Source organism: Paramisgurnus dabryanus, chromosome 20, assembly GCF_030506205.2.
Source record: "Paramisgurnus dabryanus chromosome 20, PD_genome_1.1, whole genome shotgun sequence".
Lineage (NCBI taxonomy): Eukaryota > Metazoa > Chordata > Actinopteri > Cypriniformes > Cobitidae > Paramisgurnus > Paramisgurnus dabryanus.
The window spans coordinates 10,888,738-10,911,624 of record NC_133356.1 but is presented as its reverse complement, the minus strand read 5'-3'; the positions used below and the strand labels follow the sequence as shown (position 1 = coordinate 10,911,624).

General features: G+C 37.4%; 2 protein-coding genes across 2 annotated transcripts in view; one reads left to right on the top strand and one right to left on the bottom strand.

Moving 5' to 3' along the window:
* Positions 1-231: 231 nt before the first annotated feature.
* memo1 (mediator of cell motility 1) lies at positions 232-15,952 on the bottom strand. Its single transcript, XM_065296409.2, has 9 exons — positions 15,593-15,952; positions 10,888-10,969; positions 10,746-10,814; positions 10,540-10,652; positions 9,488-9,599; positions 5,747-5,889; positions 5,194-5,270; positions 3,128-3,232; positions 232-1,919 (listed from the first exon to the last, which is right to left on the bottom strand). Exons 1-9 carry the CDS (start codon positions 15,651-15,653, stop codon positions 1,788-1,790), a joined length of 894 nt encoding a protein of 297 aa, XP_065152481.1. The 5' UTR covers positions 15,654-15,952; the 3' UTR covers positions 232-1,787.
* Positions 15,953-17,299: 1,347 nt separating this feature from the next.
* The window catches only part of wdr27 (WD repeat domain 27), a 58,399-nt gene continuing 52,811 nt past the window's right edge, over positions 17,300-22,887 (top strand). Inside the window, exons 1-10 of the mRNA XM_065296405.2 lie at positions 17,300-17,486; positions 17,598-17,742; positions 18,088-18,212; positions 18,768-18,881; positions 18,977-19,028; positions 19,125-19,195; positions 19,424-19,550; positions 19,677-19,779; positions 20,732-20,820; positions 22,279-22,337. Of these exons, the coding sequence (XP_065152477.1) occupies positions 17,337-17,486; positions 17,598-17,742; positions 18,088-18,212; positions 18,768-18,881; positions 18,977-19,028; positions 19,125-19,195; positions 19,424-19,550; positions 19,677-19,779; positions 20,732-20,820; positions 22,279-22,337 (1,035 nt within the window). The 5' untranslated portion in view covers positions 17,300-17,336. The remainder of the gene's footprint in view (positions 17,487-17,597; positions 17,743-18,087; positions 18,213-18,767; positions 18,882-18,976; positions 19,029-19,124; positions 19,196-19,423; positions 19,551-19,676; positions 19,780-20,731; positions 20,821-22,278; positions 22,338-22,887) is intronic.

The following is a 22,887-nucleotide window of genomic DNA, read 5'->3' as shown; positions in this document are numbered from 1 at the left end:
TATTAGTGCCATTGTTCTATCTCAAGATGCACACCAGTAATGATTTTTTGTAAAAACGACTTAAATGTCCTAATAAAACTAACCGCCCCAGAGACTTAAAAAGTCTGGACAGCAGCAGACTCATATTGTGGCCATCTAAAATTATTCTTGACCAGATCTGACATCCATAATAACACTTCTCTTAAACATATTACATAAAGCATTGTATCATAAAAAGAAAACGCCACATCATTGTAACTCTTATCGTCACACTTTATTTTTCTCTTTGCAACATCGGCCATGACCTTTTTTTTTGTCATATCTGGCGAGAATTCAGTAATGCTTCGATGTAACCTGAGATTGAAAAATGACTCCGCTAAGGAGCGCTTGAATTAATTCTGACAAAGGTTTGACAACATGTGAACTGTTTTTTTTATGCAATAATAACAATGCAAGTTAAAATAATAACATACGGCACTAACAAATACATTTGAAACAATTCTAACAGTACAGGATGTGAGCGATTATCTCAGTAAGAACTGGCGAATCGAACGAATCTCCCTACATTAACAGTGAAAACCGATCCGATGTAGATAAAGATGGAGTAAATCAAGCTTTCCTAGACTCTGGGTAGATGGGGGTGGATTTGGGACCGATAAATAAAAACATTTAACACTGACCCAAGGCACATCTGCATGGTAGGACATGCTTTGTCTGTTTTCTGTTTAAGAATCTTGTTGGAGAAGAACAGGTGCATTGCTGTTTTCCATCTGCTGTTCGCTGATGGTTTTCTTTTCAGGGTACCGAGGAAATCCCGCTGCATTGTGCTCTTTGAAAGAGAGGAAAACTAGACAACATGCCGGAGCCATGAGAGGGAGAGACTGAAAATCTGGTGTGGGTGTGCATCATTAACTAAAGACATGGCTGCTTACTACAAAGGGAAGGTGTAGCACTTTGAGAATATTCCCTATTATGTGTTACAAAGCAGGGCTGATGGGATTTCAGCATTCCCCTTTGAGGCAGTCTGGAAGAGGGCATTGTGTCCCTGTGAACAAGTATTAAATCAAACATGTACTTACTTTAGTACAGTACCACAAAGTCTGTGATTATATGTCAAAAAAAGCATAATAACATGAAAAATGAAAGAATAAATCTGAACTAAATATAGGAATAGACTACAATGAAAGATTAGCTAAACAAATTTTTTTTTTGGTATATCTGGTACAGTGGAGGGTTAGTGGGTTTAGTGTAGCCCTTTGTTAAAAACTACAACAGTAAGCATCTAAAGGAATAATGCAATAGCTAATACTATACTTCTCAGGGTGTATATGAACATTAAATCCTTTATTCTTATTACATTATCCTTAGACAAGATGTGTAGGAGATTATAAGCAGACTTGCAAAGAGTCAAAACTTTATTTAAACTCGAGGTGAATCATAACGTCTCACTTTTAAATTACATTACAGTCTTACCGATGCCTCATTAAGACCCCGCCCCAACAAAACAAAAACTACCTTGCAACACCCAAGGCTGTGACTGCACTTTAATCTATAGCATCATCCAAGTTGCCTTACATGAAAAACATAGAGTACTGGCTGGCAGGGGAAAGAAGGTTGGAATCTAACATCTGGACCCAGGATATGTATGAGGAGCCCAGCTGTGACAAGCTTGGTATGCCCTAGAAAAGAGGCAGGGAGTAAGAGCAGATGGAGAAAGATCTATGATTGGGAACTCGGTAGGTGGGTGAGAGGTTGGCCAGTATTCCGGGGTCTTCTGGGAGGCTCTGCTTTTCCTGGGAGAATTCACCTCAATGAACGACAAGAGCTCCAGCAGCATAGCTCACCGAGCTGTCCGACCAGTTTCGGCACTGGCTCGACTGCGCGTAGTTTAGGAAAGAGAAGTTCATATCTATGCCGTTCTTTTTCAGTTCTGCCACAGCCTGGAGGAAAGAGAATCATGGGAAGAGTCACAGTGGGATGAGATGCGCTTAGACTGACAAAAATAATCTTATGCTGCGTTTAGACCAGCCGCGGTAGAGGCGAAGCGCGAGTGATGTCAATATTAAGTCAATGTGAAGACGCGTTGATGCGCGTCTGGAGGTCCCGCGGCGCGGAAGAGGCGCTTCCGCCTCATTCGCGCGTCTAGCTCGCGCAAAAGGCGCAAATTGAGCGTTGTGTGCGGTGCGCGCGAATGGTGCTTTTTGTGCATTTTGCGGTTCACACGAATTTGCGGCTGACGCCCGAGTTGAAAAATTAGAACTTTGGCAGAATTTCGCGCCGCATTAACCAATCAGAAGCCTGCTTGCTGCTGTGGTGGCAGCCCCGCCCGGAGTCACTCATTCATCCAACGCTTGATATTGTCCGTAAGCAGTCACCCGGAGCTATACGACACAAGTTCTTATTTCTATAGAGGAGACAGGAATAAAAAGAACCTCGCTTGGAAGAGTGTCAGTGAGGACTTTGGGCAACCTGGTAAGTTGTAATACACACTTCACTTTTGAGTCACGTGACGTTTATCGACAAACTGGTAACTCTCTTGACAAATGCACATCAACATAAGTCCTCTTGCAAACAGACAACTGCATAGCACTTGCCCCTCCGACAAGAAGCGGATTTTGCCTCTGACGCGCGTCAAATGCTTGCTTTTTCCACGCGTCTACTCTGCTCGACACGCGCGAATGCATTCAAACTGTTCAAGCGGCAAACTAGGCGCGGTAGACGCAATTTTGACGCCTGAAACGCGGTTGGTGTAAACTCACCATTACAGTGTATTCAAGGTATATATTTGATCAGTATGTGTGTTTTCTGGGAATCAAACCCATGACCTTTGCTAACATAATGCTCTATACTAAAATTGGCATTAAAAAAGTGTTAAGTGATAAGCAAACAGTTGACGGTACCCATTGTATTCCATCGTATTTGTTTTTCCTACTATGGACGTCATTGGTTACAGTCAGCTGTGTGCTTACTATCAATTATCAAAATATCTTCTTTTGTGGTCATCAGAAAAAAGAAATGCATACCGGTTTAGAACAACATGAGGATGAGAAAATTATGACACAATTTTCATTCTTGGGTGAACTATCCCTGTAATGCAACACCAGCTAACTAAAAAATACAAAACCATTCATATGACTCAAGTACTTACATTTAGAAGAACGCCGATGGGATGGCGACCACAAATAGTATTATGATATTTCTTCAAATAATTGCTAAAGGACATGGGGTCCAACTGTTCTATAATTCCCATTCCCTAAAAAATAGAAATTCAGACATTTATTTCATGAACATTCACACTTTACAATAAAGTTGTATTTGTTAACAAGGTTGTAGCCGAATCGTGAACAAATTAATAAACAAAAGTTAAAAATCGTAGTTTATGTTAATTTCTGAATTTATAAATATTTTTATCAAAAGTTGTAACTGTTAAAGGGATAGTTCCCCCAAAAATGAAAATTCTGTCATAATTTACTCACTCTCATGTTGTTACAAACCTGTATAAAATTTGTTCTGATGAACAAAAAGGAAGATATTTTGAGAAATGTTTGAAACCAGTCGTGGACCTCATTTACTTCCATAGTATTCTTTTTACCTACTATGGAAGTCAACGGGGTCCACTAACGGTTCGTATACAAACATTCCTCAAAATATCTTCCTTCGTGTTCATCAGAACACAGAAATTTATACGGGTTTGTAACAACATGAGAACGAGTAAATTATAACAGAATTTTCATTTTTGGGTGAACTATCCCTTTAAGTAACAATAGGCTGCCTGTACTTTATCCTGTTTATTATACGGCTATTTCCCTCATAAGTTAAGTAAGGAACATTAAATATTTTATTCGCTCATTTTTAATGAATGCAGACCTTCTGTAAGAAAAAAACGGTTCATTTGTTATTTTTAAGATAAGACAAAACGATCAAATGTGACGAAACACTATTTGGTTTAATCATTTGTAAATATATTTTCATGTTATTAAAAGACATTTAATATTACACAAAAATTAAATACAAAGGTACACTTTTTTTAAATATGCTCATCTTCCAGCTCCCCTAGAGTAAAACATTTCATTTTTACTGTTTTGAAATCCATTCAGCTGATCTCCGGTTCTAACGGTACCACTTTTAGCATAGCTTAGCACAGTCCATTGAATCTGATTAGACCATTAGCATCGCGCTAATAAAATAGTACAAATGTAACTACAGAAGAGTCAAGTTTTAAATAGGAAAAAAACTCTACAGTTTGTTGGTTCACGTTAGGCTTGGGCGATATTGACCCAAATTCGCATCTTGGTAATTTTTGGAAGAATGGCAATATACATTAAATATCTACAAAGTGTAATAAATGCAATTTAAATCCTCATGTGAGTAGTCACAATCACCTTTGTTAAAGCAATGAATGATAAAAAATAAATTCAATGACAGGGTTGTCCTCCTTGTTAGGAAATATACAGCTGCACAATGCTAGCTGGTCAGAAAGCTAATGTCGGACTTCAGTGTATGCTTGTGTGGCAAAGGAGGGTCATATCAGACCATATCGATATAGACCATATTGTCTCATACCATTGAGAAAAATACAGATATATTACCAAATCTCTGTATACTGCCCAGCCCAAGTTCATGTTACAGGTAGCTTATGCATTTACTTATGTTAACAAATACAACCTCACTGTATAATCTCATGACATGAATAATGCTAAAATAAAATAAAAATCATGTAATGCAATATAAAACATCTGGTTTAACTGTACAACACGACACTGTGATACAATCAAACAGAAATGCTTTCAAAAGCACACCATATTTTCAGTAACACACAATAAATATTTCCCAGTTTCCTAGCTGTAGATCAAAAGCGATTCTTGTCCGGAGGTTCAAATGACCTTACAGAAGCAAAAGTACTTTTCCCACTTGGTAAGCATTTACTGAGGTTGGATTGCTATGAACATCTGTTAATGGCTAGACTCACTTGTGTGGAAAGTATTAAAGTCAGTCTTTGAATCACAGGCTGCGACGTCAAAGTAACCATAACAATGACTCTTTAGCTTGGAGAAAAATTCCTCACCTTTTTTTTCTAGAACCGCTGAATAGATTAGCAACAAGCAAGTGGCACCAGATTGTGAATCCAAAACCGTAATGGGTCGCTTGCATGTAAACCTCACTTGTCAGACATTAGGTAAGTTATGAGGAAAAAGGGCAGAGAAACAGGTTTACCATTCTGTCAAGGTGCTCGATGGATCTGTAGATCTCTCCTTGACTTTCGTCATAGTAGGTGTAACGAAAACGTTGCCCTGCGGAGAAGCAAAAGATTTTGAAAACGTGGCAAAAAAATGCAGAATATACCAACACAACAATTTTAACACACATAAATAAAACCAAACTAGGGATTGTGCGTGTCATGTTTTGTAAACCACAACTCTTAGTATTTGCAAATGACTTATAGTCCTATGACAATTATTCTGAGACCAAAAGCATTCCAAATAAATCAAAAATTAAATAAATATGTTGTATTATATAATTTTTTATGTGTTTAGGTCATTCTTTAATTTAATTTTTTAAATGTGTAGTTTTCTCATGATGAAATGAATGCACAATTATTTTTTGGTTTACAAAGTACACCTTCAGATTAAAAGATTTAAAATAATCCTATTTAAGCTCTTTAAAGTTTATTTACAGGTAAACCAAAGTCGGACAGCTAATTATTATATTAATTACAATATTCTCAACTTGCAAAATGTTTTCCCAAAGTGTGTGAGCTGACACAAACCCCAATGGCAGAAGTCAGAGGAGATGATGAAGAGATTGGAAGGGTCGGCCAGGTATTTGCTTAGAAGCTTCCCGTATTCCTGTTCTTTAGATTCGCTCAGAGCCCCTACCAGCACAGGCACGATGCTAAACTCATCTTTATGGCTAAAAAATGAAAAAAGGAAGACAGCACAATCACTTGCCACGTCCCAGAGGTAGATCTGACATATCACTGACTCTTACTTATCAGTGTGCATTGAAATGTCATGCCAAAATCATCAGAAACATCCTGAATTCATTTCCATTTCATATAAACACTTACCTAATTTATAGCTTTGTTGGGATTTGTAGTCACTTTTATACATTTCGCAGAACTAACAGTGGATTCAAGGCCTATTCTTTTTATCGATTTATGTATCCCCTGGGAATGAAACTCATGTCTTGGACATGCTTTACCAGCTGCATGAACACTTATGCAGAGAGGAGGTGTGCGATAAATAAAGGAATCCGAAATAATAAATTCTGGAAATATTAGCTTAGAAACTGATTGACCTGCATGCAAAGACTAAGGCTGCGTCCGAAACAGCATACTGTATAGTAGGTACTGAATAAGATGAAGTTCCTACTTACTTGCCGTTAAAACAGTAGGTACTGTATAGTATGAATCCTGGTAGTATGAATGAGATTTGGACGTACTACATCCGCCATGTTGCTACATCACGTGACATACGTCGTCATCACGTCATGTCATTCCAGCGCGAAAACAGCCGCATGCCTCCTCTTCTTCGTTGGATAACTCCTCTCCAGGGGCATCATGGGATAGTGAAGTGTCCATTGTATGCACACTGCAAAATCTAACCGGAAGTAGTAGGTCATCCGGGTACTTTTCGCGTACTGTTTTTCGAGTACTATGTATTCTGACATACTACTCGCCTCGCCTACTGCATTTCGCCTACTATACAGTATGAAGTAGGCGGTTTCGGACGCAGCATAAATATCCAATTAAACTGGTTACACCTAAAGTATGTGGGTATAGGAAAGTTTAAATATAATAATAGAAGAGGATGGCGGAATGTGCATTGATAACTAAAAAAACAGAGCATCCATCACATCCCAATAATTGTAGTCAATGCACTACTAGATCCTGACATCATAATGAGTGCATCTGGCAGGGAATGGGAATTGAAAGTGGACTGTGGGTCAATAAGAATCTGCATAGAGATGATGCAAAACTTTGATTGATGATTCTATCCATTTATGTTTACCGTACATTTATTCCCAGGACAAATTCCATCCTACACAAGGAAATGCAAATGTTATAAGGAGAAACTTCAGTAGGTAGCCTGTCATGTATACAAATCAGGAAGAGGCAATATGGTGCCAAATGGCTAAAAATGTATTTCTTGCATATTTTCTATTTCAGTTTAGATTAAGTCACTTTAGATAAAAGCATTTGCTAAATAAGAGTGGTTTTCAATTGTTGAAAAATAACTCTCCGCTTTTCAAGAAAGTTGATGTACTGACTGCCCAGATGAATTTGTTTAAGTGCCCTATTACAAAACCTAGTAAGTTGCCTACAAAGGCTGCATTTTAAGGCAGTGTCAAGCAGGACACAAAGGATTTTCCAAAAGCCACTTGACTTTGCCGTCTTTCAAATGACCTCCTACATTCTAAAGACAGGAATTCCGGCTAAATGTGTTTGACAGTAATGCAAATTATTCAAAAATAACGCACACCCAAGGCGGTAATGCTACTTTGCATCGTGCCGTTAAACAGACATCGCGAAGACATTGCTCTGGTGGTTATTGGACAGTTGACAGGTCAGGTGTGCATTTATCAAAAAAAGAATGCATACCTGTGAAACATTTGAAGAGCTTGGTTTCAAAACATGATAAACGGCATTGAAAAAAGAGTTACCCCCAAAAACAGTATTGTATCAGGTCAGTATTAAAAAGTAAATTCTTAATTTTACACAAAATCCAATATCCGCTGTGTTGTTCTGTCAACTTTTCTCCCTTTTTTCCCCAAAACGTGATAAACGGCAGTCCTCCTTCTCTTCAGAATAAGGAACAGAATCCTAAACAGATCTAAACAGAATCCTAGTTTTCCTAATCTTGCCCTTCATGATCAAACAAACAAATAAAAACAAAATAATACTTTTGATGTGTGGTGGTTTTCTGTGATGGGAAAGAAATGTAACTCATCAAAAACTTACGCGAGAGGCACACGGGAGATGACAAATTCTGGTTGCTTGTTCAACCGACAGCATCAAGCTTCTCTCATCCCAACACATTGATCTCAGGGGGATCGTATGAAAAACTTTCCATTATTTTACGAGAAGCCAACGAAAATCGAGCAGGACCAAATCATTTTACAGCTGATCGCTGTGAAAAAAGTTCAGCCACAACGTCCCAAGTATAACCGCAGTGTTTAATGACAGTGTTCTTAATAGGGGTGTCACGATTCTCCAAATCCTCGATTCGATTCTCGATTTTTAACTTTTTTAAGACAAAAAATTATATGACATTATTAATATTATTATTATAGTTTTACATTAACATGCGCATTGCGTGCTTTTCCTTGCATGGGGGTTTGTGGGCTTTACTTACACAACTATAGCGAGCCCTTAGTACGCGAGAAAGCTTGTAGAGAGAGGATTCCTTCTTGCACGCACATGGACTTAATGTGCGCGTCTTGGACTCCTCCTAGCATCTGAAATAAAACCGGTGCGTCATAAGCAGCTGCACTTCTCTCTGTCTCACGTGCACGCGCTCTCGCATCTGTCCAAAGTCTAAACATAAACTAAAGTAGTAATCCTTACGTATTTGTTCAGTTTTATGCGTTTCATGCGAGCTGAGGCAAACTATCCCTATTGTTTATAATACAACCCGCTGCATCTTGGCGGCTCTCTCACGCACGTGCAGAGAGCTGCGCTCTGTCTGAAGTCAGATCACTAGGTAATAATCTAATCTAATCTAGGTTATGATATGCATTACAATGAGTTGTAGCAATACATCCCTTGTGTTTAAAATATAAATCGCGTTCCGTTTTTAAAGGCACCTCTGAGAGGTTTATTTCCCCCCGCTTGACAAGCCGACCGGACGTGACATGGGGGCGTTGCAACATCGACGATCCCATTTTTAAATCGAAGTTCGAGGTTGTGACTTAATTTCGATCGATTTTGATTTAAAATCGAAATCGTGACACCCTTAGTTCTTAATATGACAAAGTAAGTGTTTTGATTAATGTTTGATCAGTGTATACCACTAGTCAACTTAATGAATATAACATAGCAAAGATGAATGCACATTTATTGATTCAATAGATTTATAGCATTTTGAAAAAACTATGGATTAATTGAATTTCGTGGAAAATAATCAGTTTTTATAATAAATCTTTGAAAATCAAAAATATGGATTTGAATTTTTAATGTTTTAATAACCTAAAGATGCTATGTGAAAGTTTGTAACAGAAAATAGTGGTTGTCACTTTCTTAGTATAGAAAACAAATTTTTACCGAAATGTAACCAAACTCTTTATTTCTTAACCAATCCGAAATAAAGTATTCAACAGCCCTGTGGTATAACTATTTTTATGCATGGCATGTTGCTCCTTTAGTGGCGTTCTACATATGGCGTTCCAAATCAGTCATCTATGAGGACCAAGTCAATTAGGATGATGCCTTGGGCAGCTGCCTATGTAGTCAGTAGGGAGCAAAGCATTCTCACTAGGTTTGAAAATGGAGCTTATGTGTGGTTGTTACCTCTCCATGGCTTTAGCTGTATAAGGCAGGTGCATCTCAATGCTGTGTTCATCTTCATCTGTCTGCAGACTCATCTTTTCAAACATGCCTGTTTTCCACAGATCAGCATAAACTGGCAGAGAGAAAAAGATAGAAGGTGGATGTCACTAAAATTCATCTTGTGCATTTAAATCTTACTTTGCATAAAGGAGAGCAGGCAATCCATGATAAAGATGTAAAACCTTGTTCGTATGAATAACATAAAATCAAGATTATTCTTCTCCAGTATCTACACTGGACATTTGTGACCCTGGACCACAAAACCACTCGCATGGTCAATTTTTGAAATATATACATGTATACATCATCTGAAAGCTGAATAAATTAGCTTTCCACTGATGTATGGTTTGTTAGGATAGGACAATATCTTAATTTGTGCAATATAAAGTTGTCCAAATTAAGTACATAATCAGTTTTTATAATAAATCTTTGAAAATCAAATTATGGATTTTAATTTATAATGTTATTATAACAAAGTTGCAATGTGAAAGTTTGTAACAAAAAATAGTGGTTTTCATCTTGTCACTTTCTTGGTTTAGAAAACACATTTTAACCGAAATTAGTCAAAATAGATTTATTGCGTTTTGGAACCAAACTCTTCAAATATACCCATGCTACTTACAGTATGATTGGTTTTGTGGTCCAGGGTCACATTTGCCACGTTAACACTATCAGAATCTTGTGATATCCCTTACGAAATTTAACCATGATTTTACAACAGTTAAAACAAAAAAAAACATGGTTACTACTATAGTTAAACCATGGTTACTATGGTAAAACCATAGTTTTGCCAATGGTAATCAATACCCCAAATGAACTGTTAAAATTTTGTAAGGGATATACATTCACTTTTGAGTTGCAAATGGGCACAGAAATCTCTTCTGCAAGGCTCTGTTTGAGAGCGAATGAGCCAGAGAAACATCAGGATGAACATGTTTCAATCTGCATTGCCTTTCAATCTGTAAAGTTTTCCCCTAAAGCAGGCAGGTCATGAAGGAAATGAGATTCTTCACCCTTCTGATCGATCCTCAGATCATAGAGTGGCGTTCTGTAGACCTCGGCCGGAGAGAGGGCACATCGAGATAGCGGCACATGGTGAGAGGGGCCGAGAATGAACACTCTGCGACTGCGGGACGAGAGCAGGCTGAGATTACCTCTCTCCCCATGGCAAACTCATTATAACGTCTACTTTAGCTTTGATAAAAGGAAGAACACTTACGTGATGGATGGGTCCACCTGCTTGTAGGCGTGAGCGGCACACGCGCCGCAGTAAGTGTAGCCAGCGTGCCTGCAAAGATAGCAGTTTTAGAACAATAATACAAGTAAAATGTTGTATTATTTTTTTTTATTTTTTTACATACGGTGCTATTATGGCTCTGGCAGGACCCACTGTAGATTGTGCTTGAGATAACCAGCTCTCAAGTTGTGCGTTAAGCTGGGATCCTAAATGGAAAGATAGAGAAAATGATATCAGAAATGGTCATGAAAGATGTAACGGCCATCATGTTACAGTTTTGAAACCTTGGTGAAAAAGATAGCTGAAACGGTTTCAAAACTTAGCTTTTGCTGTATTATTCCTATTGCTATTCTATGTGCATACTATTCTCATTCTTACTATAATAAAATATTTTACCAATAAAACTTGGGGGAAGGGAAATTTGCTTAGCATCGAAATGTCACAATGTAAAAAAACATGACGGATAATAACCATAAACAGTGTTTCTTAAAATGGGGGCCGCAAGATGGTGCAAGGGGGCTTTCATAAAATACATTAATTTATTAAAGGTGCAGTGTGTACATTTTAGAAGGATCTTTTGACAGAAATGCAATATAATATACATAACTATATTATCAGTGGTGTATAAAGACTTTACACATAATAAACCATTATGTTTTTATTACCTTAGAATGAGACATTTTTATCTACATACACCACAGGTCTCCTCACATGGAAGTCGCCATTTTGTGCCGCCATGTTTCTACAGTAGCCCTAAATGGACAAACTGCTCTAAGGAGAACATTTCGTCACTACGTTGTCGCAGACTATGACATCTTTGTCCTTTGGTGGTGCCAGTAGCTTCACACTGCACCTTTAAATTCTGTGTAATTAAACTTAAGAAAAACAAGGTTTACTAACAAAAAGCTCTACATTGTTCAAATGCACAAAATAAGCAGATAACTATAAAAAATCTGCTTATTATAGAAAACTGTTTTCATGTGTTAACATGCAAATCAATAAACCGGCTATGCAGACAACTGTGTTTACATGGGACTTGGAGATTTGTCAGGTTTTCTCACAGGCAGTGATGTCACCACCTATTGTACATAATAGTCTTTCAAAAACCTGACGGCAAATCAGTCTTAAGCTGTACTTTTGTATCTCTTATCATGTCTGCAGAGCTTCTATTTTCCCAGTTTCTCTGCCAAACTGCTTCAGTCAAGACTTATGCGTAACTTTGCGCTAATGAACAAAACTGTGAGAAATTCGGTTAAGGTTTATACAAGCCACGAGAAATCGGGTTTAACGTGTTTACATAACCCCAAATTATCAGTTTATTAAGAATTATCGGCGCAAGACTGTGCATGTAAACACACTCATTAATTACAATTCTTGAGATTGCTTTATGTCAGGAATTTTCTTTGGATGGGGCGTGAAGGGATGCACCCTACACAGTGGGTAGGACACCGAAAAATCTGAGTACTAGTGCCCTAAAACTTTACTTTATGCTAAATATTTACATTGACAAGTTTATCAAGACCGATCAGAAATTTTTGTCATTTTTTAACATGACGTTCACATCTCTATCCTTGATTGTTTTATGTCTAAATGATCCTGTTATTGCCACTTTCTCACTAGTGTTATCAATATAACCAAACAAATAAGGACTCAATATAAGAAACGGCTCAGAACATTGTGTTGACTCCAGCAACATTTCAGCCTCAGCCAGAATCATTGTCTCAGTTGTAATGACTTTCTTATCAGAGTCTGACAGAAAGTGATAACACTTCTGGGGACAACCTCGGATGATTCTGTAGAAAAACATGCCAAGACTAAAACCAATTAGTTTTAGTAATTACTCAAATCTATAAAGGTAATAAATCTTACTACAAACTAATGTGTGACTATAATCAATTAATGTAAAAGCCAGCAAAGGAGCATCTGACTGAATTTCAATTGACTTGCTGACAGCTGTATTTAATGAAAATTTTTGTTTTTAGTGTTTGTGTGTATCTATGAGCTTCATTATTTTTTTAAAAATTCATGTGTCCTCATAATCTTTAAAGGCGGGGTGCGTGATTTTGGAAAAAACACTTGGAAAAGGGAGTCTGTCAGACTTCCAAAACACACTTGTAGCCAATTAGTAGTAAGATGCATGTCTACTAACCCACATCGTTGCCTGGGTTGCATATGTGTAGGGCAGATCTATCAAAAGAAGGTCCAGATTCTACAGGGGTAAGAGCTTGTTTGTTTAGGTGATTTCAGATGTCAACATTGGCTTTCAGAGAACATGGACCCCGCCTTTAATCAAAATCTCAAATATTCCTCCCATATGGTATGGCAGGTGGCAAGGGTCTGGGAGAACATCGCTGCGATTAGCAATTAGCAACACAACCCAACTTCAAATGATCCAATCAGATATCGGTGGAAAAATTCAAATCCAGCCCTGCCTTATTTCATTTCAGAAGCCGGTTTCATTCTGATATATGTCAACACGTTTCATGGCGACTTTAAAGGATGATCACTGTAATGATTAAATGTGACCTTGTCTGTAAAATGCAAGCTAAAGTCTCAATCTAACTATGAGATTTAAAGCATCACTGAATTCATTTTAACCTCCTAAGACACAAGCGTTGGTTTGGCTTGCATTTTAGATTAGATTTAGGGTTAGGAAAAAACAATTAATATAATAACCAAATATTTTTCTTTGAGCATAAAGCAGTGTAATTGCCCATGTTTGTGTATAACAGGTTCCAGTTACACAGAATTAAGTATTATTATGCAAACAACAAAAAATGTGACACCAGGTCTTAGGAGGTTATTTATCTTTGGCATGGCCTTACTAAGTCAATATTAAAGATATAAATGTTTAATTTTAACAGAACTTTCATAACATTATGTAGGATGATTTTTATGTATAAAACAGTAAATTAAAAAAGACTTTAGCTCGGTTTGCAAAGAAGGGGTCACGTAACATTAGATAAAAGTTAATTCATGTGCTGAAATAAAACACAAAATAAAAAAATCAAATTCACAAACATTTTTTTAGTGATGCACCGATGTATCGGCCACCGATATTTATCGGCCGATTTTTGATGAATTTGAAACCATCGGCATATCGGCAATAGCACGAGAAAGGCCGATACCGATTGTTTATTAATTAACTGCATAAAGAAATCCATTATAGGTAAAAAAAAAAATGAGTTAATGTTGTTATTAAAGTAAATGCTGAATAGCCAAAACTGCCTTTGAAGGTTGTCATGCTGTCTTCTTATATTTGTTTTAGCTTAATTTGTGCCTCTCTTATTATGTTGGTCAGTTGAATGTTAATTAGATCAAATCCATGTTCAGTAAAAATAATTTGATGCAGAAATAAACTAGCTAATAGACCAACTGTATAGTATTGTTTACAAGTGTTTAATATCGGTATCGGCCAGAAGTTGTCTCTTTAAATCGGTATCGGCCCAAAAAAATCCTATCGGTGCATCCCTAATTTTTTTGCTAACCGATATCATTCATTATTGACTGATAAGGCAGCTTCTGCTTGTTTTTAAATAGATTACAGCATGCATTATTATTTGGAAGTAGACCATCCTAGAAAACTTGAACCTTAATGATGATGTCAGCTTGCTGCACATAAAACATCATGTACACTGTACAGCATGATGGCAGCAGACTGATCTCTGTACAGGTGTGACGGTGGAATTCAATATCGTATATGCTGCTGAAACCCTTTTGTCATGCATCATTTGTTACTGCATGAGGGAAAAAACATCACAGGCCCTCTACAGACTCTTATATTATGCTGACAGGGCTCACTGAATATACTGGAATAGAACTTGCCATTGAAATGATGACAGATGAGAAATAAAAATGGATTTACTTAAATATACATGAAAAGCATGAATTTATTCTTTATGAAAACACAGCTGTCATGAACAGCAGTCTCATATGAACTTTATAAAATAGCATTAGCCGTTAGCAGGGTAAATCCTGTGAAAATTAAAGTTTATCTGCCTGGATTTACTCATCCAGTATACTAAAGAAGGGAAAGGTTCGTGTGGATGGTATATTAATCCGTGTTGTTACTTTGTGTAACCGGTGTGTATATAAAGAGATTGAATCATACACATCGACTGTGTGCTAACCGGCTAACTGTTGGCCTGGTTTTGTTCATAGCTGCTGATATACACAAAGGATCTACACAAATACAACCACAAAATGCAAAAGTGCAGCCTTGTCATATTATATCAACTTCACGGATCGTTGAATTTAAGTGTGGTATTAGTTAACAAGATAAACATTCACATTTTTTACTGTAATACACACATGACATTATTAACTAGTTCATAAAAAATAATAATTTAAAGCGAGTAAATGACATTTTATCGTTCCGGTTGTGCTTACAAAAGTACAGCAACTGGTAAACCGAGATGATCTTTAAACAAAACAAAGTGATTTTGTAACAGAATGAAGTTGGTTTGTGTTTAGTGTGCAAAGTATATAAAACTGTTTTCCCTAAATCGGGGTTTAAAAACGCATGTATGAATAAAAACTCACAATGATCTTTAAAGCATAGCTATTTAAAAACCTCCAGCTGATCTCACAGGCTGCGTCTCAAAACCATGCGAGATGCCTTACTAGTAGGCATCAATCACTGACGCATTCCAAACGTGAGGAATGCACTTGTAGTGCCCAAAAATGCTGTCTATATAGGCAGCTCACTAGGTTTTAAGGCACAGCCACTCACAAACACACACATACACAGACAGACACACACACACACACATTGGTCTGAGCTAAAGCCGGACCTCAGGCCCGGGCGGCTGTTGGGTCGCTGGCACTACCTGAGGCCGTGTACCAGCTGCCGGCGTGGCTCGCTTCTCTGCACACCATCCGGTTCGACATCTTGGTGCCTGCGCCGCCTATCTTGGTCCAATGAAACCTCGTCGGTGGGGAGAAGAATGAACTAAAACAGTGGAAAATATGCTAGCACAAAAAAGTACAAGCTTGTGCTGAAACCGCAAACTGTGGAAACTAGTATTTTATGTAATTTTTATATAGATTTAACGCATATCAATGAAGAATCGCACAGATATAAAGAGATTGATAGTGTGACTGTAAAGAACAAAGATCCGTCCAGTTCATCCGCTCACAGCCAAGTTTGTCTCTGTTATCCGGATGGGTTGGTTTGGCCTCTCTCGGCTTCCGTTCCGTCAGACAAACAGGGCGGAGAGAACTGATTGATTGAATAAAGTGAAATGCTGATTGGTGGAGGAATATAAGAGGCGTGTTTTAAGACGACAGATGTAAATTATGCTTTGCTATTGGATATTTCACCGTGTTTAGCCGATACTCATTGGTGGAAAATAGATGTAGGCGTGAGTTCAGAGTAAACTGTTAGTAAAAACACTAAGCGTGCGCGTTTATAAAACCATACCAAAGTAACAGTTTCTATGTGGTTAAAAACAATAATAGTTTTGTCTCGAAGGAATTTATTAAACCTCTTGTAAATAATATATATTTTTTAAAGAAATAAATGTGTTTTAATGCTCGGAAAACGGGAAAATTATAAAACGATAAGCGTTTGCTGGTCAAAACAGGAGCACCAGCAAATCCTATACATATATTTCATTATATTTTCCACTGTTTGTACATCAGTAAACAACACTTGTTTCGTAATATGGTTAAACTATTTTAAACTCGACTTTATTTGAGGGTGCTAGGAAACTGATATCGACTGCCGTTTATCACTAGAGGGCAGTGTTACATAAAATATCAAGTTTTTTCAGTGTACATTTTCAAGCCGGTGTAGATTTTTGAAGCTAAGAATAAACCAGAGGCAACAAATCTAACGCAAGGTAGCCTACGTGTATCCTACTAAAACCAGTCAGTCAAGTGGAGAAGCCAGGAAGTTATTTGTAATATTGAATTGTTACTATAAACATTTATACCATCTGCGCCATTTAATTAAAACAACGCAATTCTGTATTATCTCAGCATTCAATTACTTACAATGTCCAATAAAAACCGAAAAGACCAACTCACAAACCCTTTCACGTTGATAAATAAAGGCTTGTTCGACTTCATGCAGCGCAGCTAGAACTGACAGGTAGATGACGTCAAAGTACCGCGAGAACGAGACGAAATTAGACTTTGTATCAGCTTCGTATGATTTCTCGAATCGTTCTCGCGGTACTTTGACGTCATCCGCCTTTCGGTTCTTGTGGCGCCGCATGAAGTCAAACAAGCCTAATGAATTGTCCCTTCCGGGGTTCCATCCCGGATCTGTCCTGTTTCCATAGAAACACAGACGCGACTGCTCGGCCACAAGCCAACAACTAAAAGCCTCATAGGTAAACTTCATTCGTTTTCCCCAATCAGAAAATTATACGATTGCATTCAATAATTCAAAAGCCTACTATTCAGGTGAGTAATGAACAAAATAAACCTTCATTTATCTCTGACGTCATTTACTGGGTCTGTTTAGATGCCAGCCTGTCCTAAGCACACGTTTCCGCTAGCCTAAATACATGACTCTCCAAATGGCAAAGTATCCAAAGCTATTTTATGTGCTTACAGGTATAAGTGATGGAGTCTCATGTGCAATGTTTTGTTGAGCAGTTCACTATAATTTGCAACAAGTCAGTGTCCCACGTGCAGCTGGCATGCTGCTCTTCTCATTGTGCTGTACCATGGCTGGACAAGAATATAAGGGTCTACACCACCAACAACCTGAAGGTGATTTGTGATGCACACACATGTCAATTTCTGCCTTTGACCTGTACGGTTATAATTTTATGATTCAATTATCATTAATATAAAAGCTGCTTGTTTTGATGTTTCCTGTAGCATCCCTTGGAACTCACTGGTCACTATGGTGAAGTCTCTGCTATGGTGTTTGGAACAATGAAAGATCGTCTCATTCTCTGTAGTGCTTCAGAAGATTATGTGATTCTCTGGGACATTGATCAATGCTACAGACAAGTTAGAGAGGGTAAAAGGCAATTATAGAGTCATAATCAATATAAGAAATATGTGACCCTGCCCGTGAAAATCCATCTAAAGTCATTTTTTGGTGATTTACTGTTTTATACATAAATATCATGTGATATGAGAAGGTTAAAATATAACTTCAATATCTTTTTGAGTAAAGACGTTGATTGTCAAAGATTGAAATTTGAGAAGTGAAATCAAACATTGATGCTCCTTATCTCATAATTAAATTATAAAACATTAGCCTGGATTTCACAGACAGGGTCACTAAAATAAATTTGACGTATATAAGATGGTGGGAAACAAAAATGTCTTTAATGTTTTTTTGACATTTGTGTTTACGTAGGTGCAATTGCCTCAGGCAGAGTGGTTGGCACATTGCTAGGAAGAGTTGGGCATTTGTCCCTGTGTCCACAGACTACAAAAATAGCAGCATGCTCGGGCTCTAAAGTGTTTATTTTGAATGCAGAGGTATTACAAAGCACAATTTTGTACAGTGTATTGTAAAGCAGAGCAATTGCACAAAAAGAAACCGATCTCCAGATGAAACACTTCACAAAGCTTGCATACAGAACATTCCATTGTCCAGACTGTGATTGATAGCTTATAAAGATCAGAGGTACGAATGAAATACTTGCATGAAGCTAGCAATAAAATATTATAGAAATGTATTCATAAGCACCTCATAAGCCTATATCTAAGACTAAGTATTAGAGAGAAATAACCATGACACATTTTTTATTTCTAACATATACAGAGGGGTTCAAAAGTTAGTCAGCACCATTAGAAAAGCTTCTGATTAGCTTTTACTTACAAATTATATTTCAAAATAATTTTGTACCATGATTTTTTTAAATACATCTGATTTATTTAACTTGCTAGCTATAATGGCAGAATGCATGTAAGCTGGGACAATTACATACCTCATTTCATCTCAACAGGATTTGGGAATTTGAAAGTTTTTTTAATAGTTTATTTTTCATCATATTTTTTTTTTATTGACACCACTGTATATGTTTTCTGTAGAGAGAGGAGGTGCTCGCTGTGTTGAAGGCTCATCTTGGTCCTGTGACCGCCTCAGAGTTCTGTCCATGGGACTTAAATCTTCTCATTTCAGTCTCAGAAGACCGAACATTTATGGTACAGATTAAAACAGAAGATTTACTAATCCAGAAAATAAACAAAGATTCAAAATAAACCTGGACTGCATGACAGCCGTTATGTATTTTTTTCAGGTATGGGATGTAATGAAGGGCGAAATACTCTTTCAGTCTACAGTACTATCAGGTCAGTGTACCAAAATGTTTTTAATAGAAATTAAGCCGCTTTGCCCGTAATAGGTCATAAATGTAGAAAATATGTGCTGAACTTTTTGTTTCTCAGCATCTCCACTGCTTAGTCTGTTCTTCATGGAGCACAACAGACAGTTCATCACAGGGTCTGGTGATGGACAGGTGAGTCACACACACACATGGGACATTCCAGTGGCTTCTCTTCTTTTAGACAAAACTAAACTTTACATACTTACATTTAATAATTACTTTTCCATGGGCATCTCCAAATGTCCCCAAGGAAAGGTTTGTCATAATTAACTTCTGAACACACACACCATCCTTTCTTGTGAAATCCATGCACCCTGTATCATTGGTTATGACACTCTCTTTGTCAATCTCCGGTTGAAGCTTTGGTGTTACACGCTCCCTGTGGATCACAAATGTCACTTGGCAACAAAACTGGACCTTCAAAAACTCGAACAGAAGCATCAGAAAACTCTCAGAAATATCAACGCAGCTCCAAATGGAACATACGGTTCGAAAAAGTCCACAAGCTGTAATTCAGTCTGTGTTGACTACTGTTTTTATGTGTCTGTGAAAACCAATACATCTGCTTTATGTGAGAAGGATACTGTTAATCCACAACTGTGCACTTTTCTAGGTATAACTCAAAATGATGTGAGAGGAACAGTGGAGACAGTAAAGCCAGTTCTGAGAATCTGGGCTCAGAGACCAATGTGTGGTCACGCTAGTATACAGCAGAGGTATTGTTTTTGATTAATAACAATATATTTATGAATGTATACATGTACAAGCGCTGTTGTCATGAATTACAAAGCTGTGGCATTGATATGTTACACCTGATCTAAATGAACCATGGGTATTTCTATGGTCATGGCAATATACATCCAATTTAAGGGTAATTTTACCTCAAATAATAGTCTCAGGCTGTCAAAACAGCAATTACAGAATAGGCGGATGATTGCTAAGAAGACTTATGGGGTGTGTCATGCATTCAGACCCTGTGTTTTTGCATGGAGAGAATACAACGGACACAACCTGAAAGCTTTCACATGACATGAGAGATAATGATTATACATTATGCATTCTAGCTGCTGGAATTTGGGATATCATATGTTGGAAAAACTGAAGGGGGAATTTTTCCAGACCTTTAAAATCTTCGTAGGGAGAGACAAGATTGAAGTCACTAATGACTGTTTTCGGAAACATAAAAGCCGACCGCTTTCAACTAAACCTCCTGCTCTGTTTATTATTTTTAGCTTCATCCTTTTGCCATTTTACAAACTTAAGCTTCCCATCATACTTATCTTTAGTAAATTTGTATGAATGTTTCACATTCACCCAGTGATTCAAAACTGTATTTTATTGGACAGGAGAGAGGTGACTTTTGACCTCTGCCGCTGTGATTTGCACGGCAATAAGCAAGGTTTCAGTACAGACTTAAATCAAATCTTGGAGCACGTTTTAAAGCTTTTTAGTACACTTCTGCAAAAAGTACAAAAGCACACCCATCTCAAACCGTGGATTCTGCCACTGCTACTGCAATGACAAAATAAGTGTGTACACTATAAAAGAGGCTTTGTGCTATTGTGGGTCTGAATTTAAAGAGTAGCCCTAATATAACTTTGTGGATAATGCATTAGATGTGAATAGTGTCTTTTTGTAATCTGTCTCTTGTTTGTATTTTTTCCATAGAGGAAGTTATGTATGGATTGGAAGTTCTGATGGGCTGTATATGCTTGACCTGGATACGTCAGAGCTCCTCATTACTCTTCCATTCAAAGGTTTCCTTGTGCTTCCTTGAATTATTCTCAAAGAAAAGCAAAAGTATTCACTTAAAGTGCACCCATTTCATTGCTAAAAAACAACGTTGTTTTGTGCATTGGGTATAATACAGTGTGTTTGCATGGTTTATGGTTAAAAAACACATTATTTTCCACATGCTGTACATTTTTGTAACTCCAGATATCTTGCCTTCCTCAAACGCATTGATTTTGTACAAAACTGATTGATCTGAAAAGCACTTTGTCCCTGATTGGCCAGCTAATCTGTATGTTTTGATTGGCCTGAATACATCTGACGTCACCCAGAAATGTGACGCTCCTTACCATGTTTGAAAGATTCGCTCACAATGCAATGCTAACAGGAGTTAACTTACAGGCTGTGAGTCTAAGCGGGAGAAATTATGATAATGTCGGTCTTGTCTACATCACCAATCCCAGGAAGTAAACTGTTGCCTACAATTTGTGTGTTTGCTGTAGTCTAGGAAAAGAGATTTACGTTGGAAACGATAACTTGCGTAATCTTTAACCTTGGGAATTGTACCTTCTTCATATCGTTAACACACACTTACACACAAAAGGAAATGTAAAATCGTGAATCGGACGATAGTTGCTCTTTAACCGCCAAACACACCAAGTGCAGAGAAAATTGCACCACATATTTAATGATGACTGATACTAGGAAGTTTAACAATCTTCCAAGTATCTGACATGCAGGAGTTTTTCTTAGTGACATACATAACTTAAACTTTATTTAATAATTTAAAATACAACACTGGGACATGAAGGTAAACACCGCTAAATGTTATGCATAGATGTCGTTCATTCATTCATTCGTAAGTCAATGATTTTCAGTTGAAACAACATAAACAGTTGAAGTTTTAGTCTTTAACTTACTGGGAAGGTCAAAGCAACAGCACTGTAGGGGTCTAAATAAGCATTTTTGGGGTACGGTTGAGGGTCTCAGTGAAGTGTAGAAATATCCCAGCACCATCATGAAACTTGAGAGAACCTCTGAGAGTTGCTCTGAGAGAAACATATCAAAATTTCAGCCTCCGGGAAAAGTACTGTATGTTTGATTCTACAACCTAGAATCCCAGCATCATTTTATTTCATCACAATTGTCTTTCTTAAAACAGTACATCAACACTATTAATGTCTGAGTCTCGGAATGATAACAAATGCATTGCCTCCAAATTTGTAGGAATGTTTTACTTTTGTAGAATGAAGAAAGAGTTCATCCAGCATTTGAAATACTAAATGTGTAGAAGACAATCCTGGCTTCATATACAGCTGTAGAAACCTTTATGCATGGTGTCCTCGGTTCTTCTGCTGGAGATGTACATTTCTGCATTTAGTTTTTTCTGAAATCAAACACATAGTGTCTTCAGAATCTGCAAATTGAAGATGCATTTATTGCCAAAGGCGATGTGTCAACTGATGCCTTCTATTTCCCAATAGGTGACCTGAGTATCTCAATGGCAGGGTCGTGGGCCATCTCCCATGGACATGGTGACAATGTAAGTGCATGCCTGGTGTTGGTCCTATTCTATGTTGTGTCTCTTTAATAGATGATATGTTTTGTGAAATCTCGATCACAGTATGTTAATGAATGTATTCTGTTTTTATTTATAAAGTAACCAGTGTACAGACCTTGATAAGGTCATTGCACATCTATAGCACCTTTGGTTTTTAAAGAGCCATGGCACACGACTTTTTTAAGATGTCAAATAAATATTTGGTGTCCCCAAAACACATATGTGAAGTTTTAGCTCAAAATACCATATAAATCATTTATTATTGCATGTTAAGATTGCCACTTTGTAGGTGTGTGCAAAAATGTGCCGTTTTGGGTGTGTCCTTTAAAATGCAAATGAGCGGATGAAGTGCAAACACTGATCACAATGATGGTGGTTTGTTGCAATTGAAACTAAAGTGTGCTGTAAATGGCAGTGCTGTGATTGGATAGTAAAGATTAAGGGGCGGTGTTATTATAATAAGAGCTCCTTATAACAACATAAGGAGAGCCAAATTTCAATGACCTATTTTCTCATGTGCTTGTAGAGAATG

Excerpts from the sequence above, each read along its gene's own strand:
- memo1 (XM_065296409.2), bottom strand. The coding sequence starts at position 15,653 with ATGTCGAACCGGATGGTGTGCAGAGAAGCGAGCCACGCCGGCAGCTGG. Across the intron at positions 9,600-10,539 it reads TCTGAGGATCGATCAGAAGG|TTTATGCTGATCTGTGGAAA; the intron begins GTGAAGAATCTC and ends TCTCTCTGCCAG. Across the intron at positions 5,890-9,487 it reads ACAGCTAAAGCCATGGAGAG|CCATAAAGATGAGTTTAGCA; the intron begins GTAACAACCACA and ends TTCATTTTTTAG.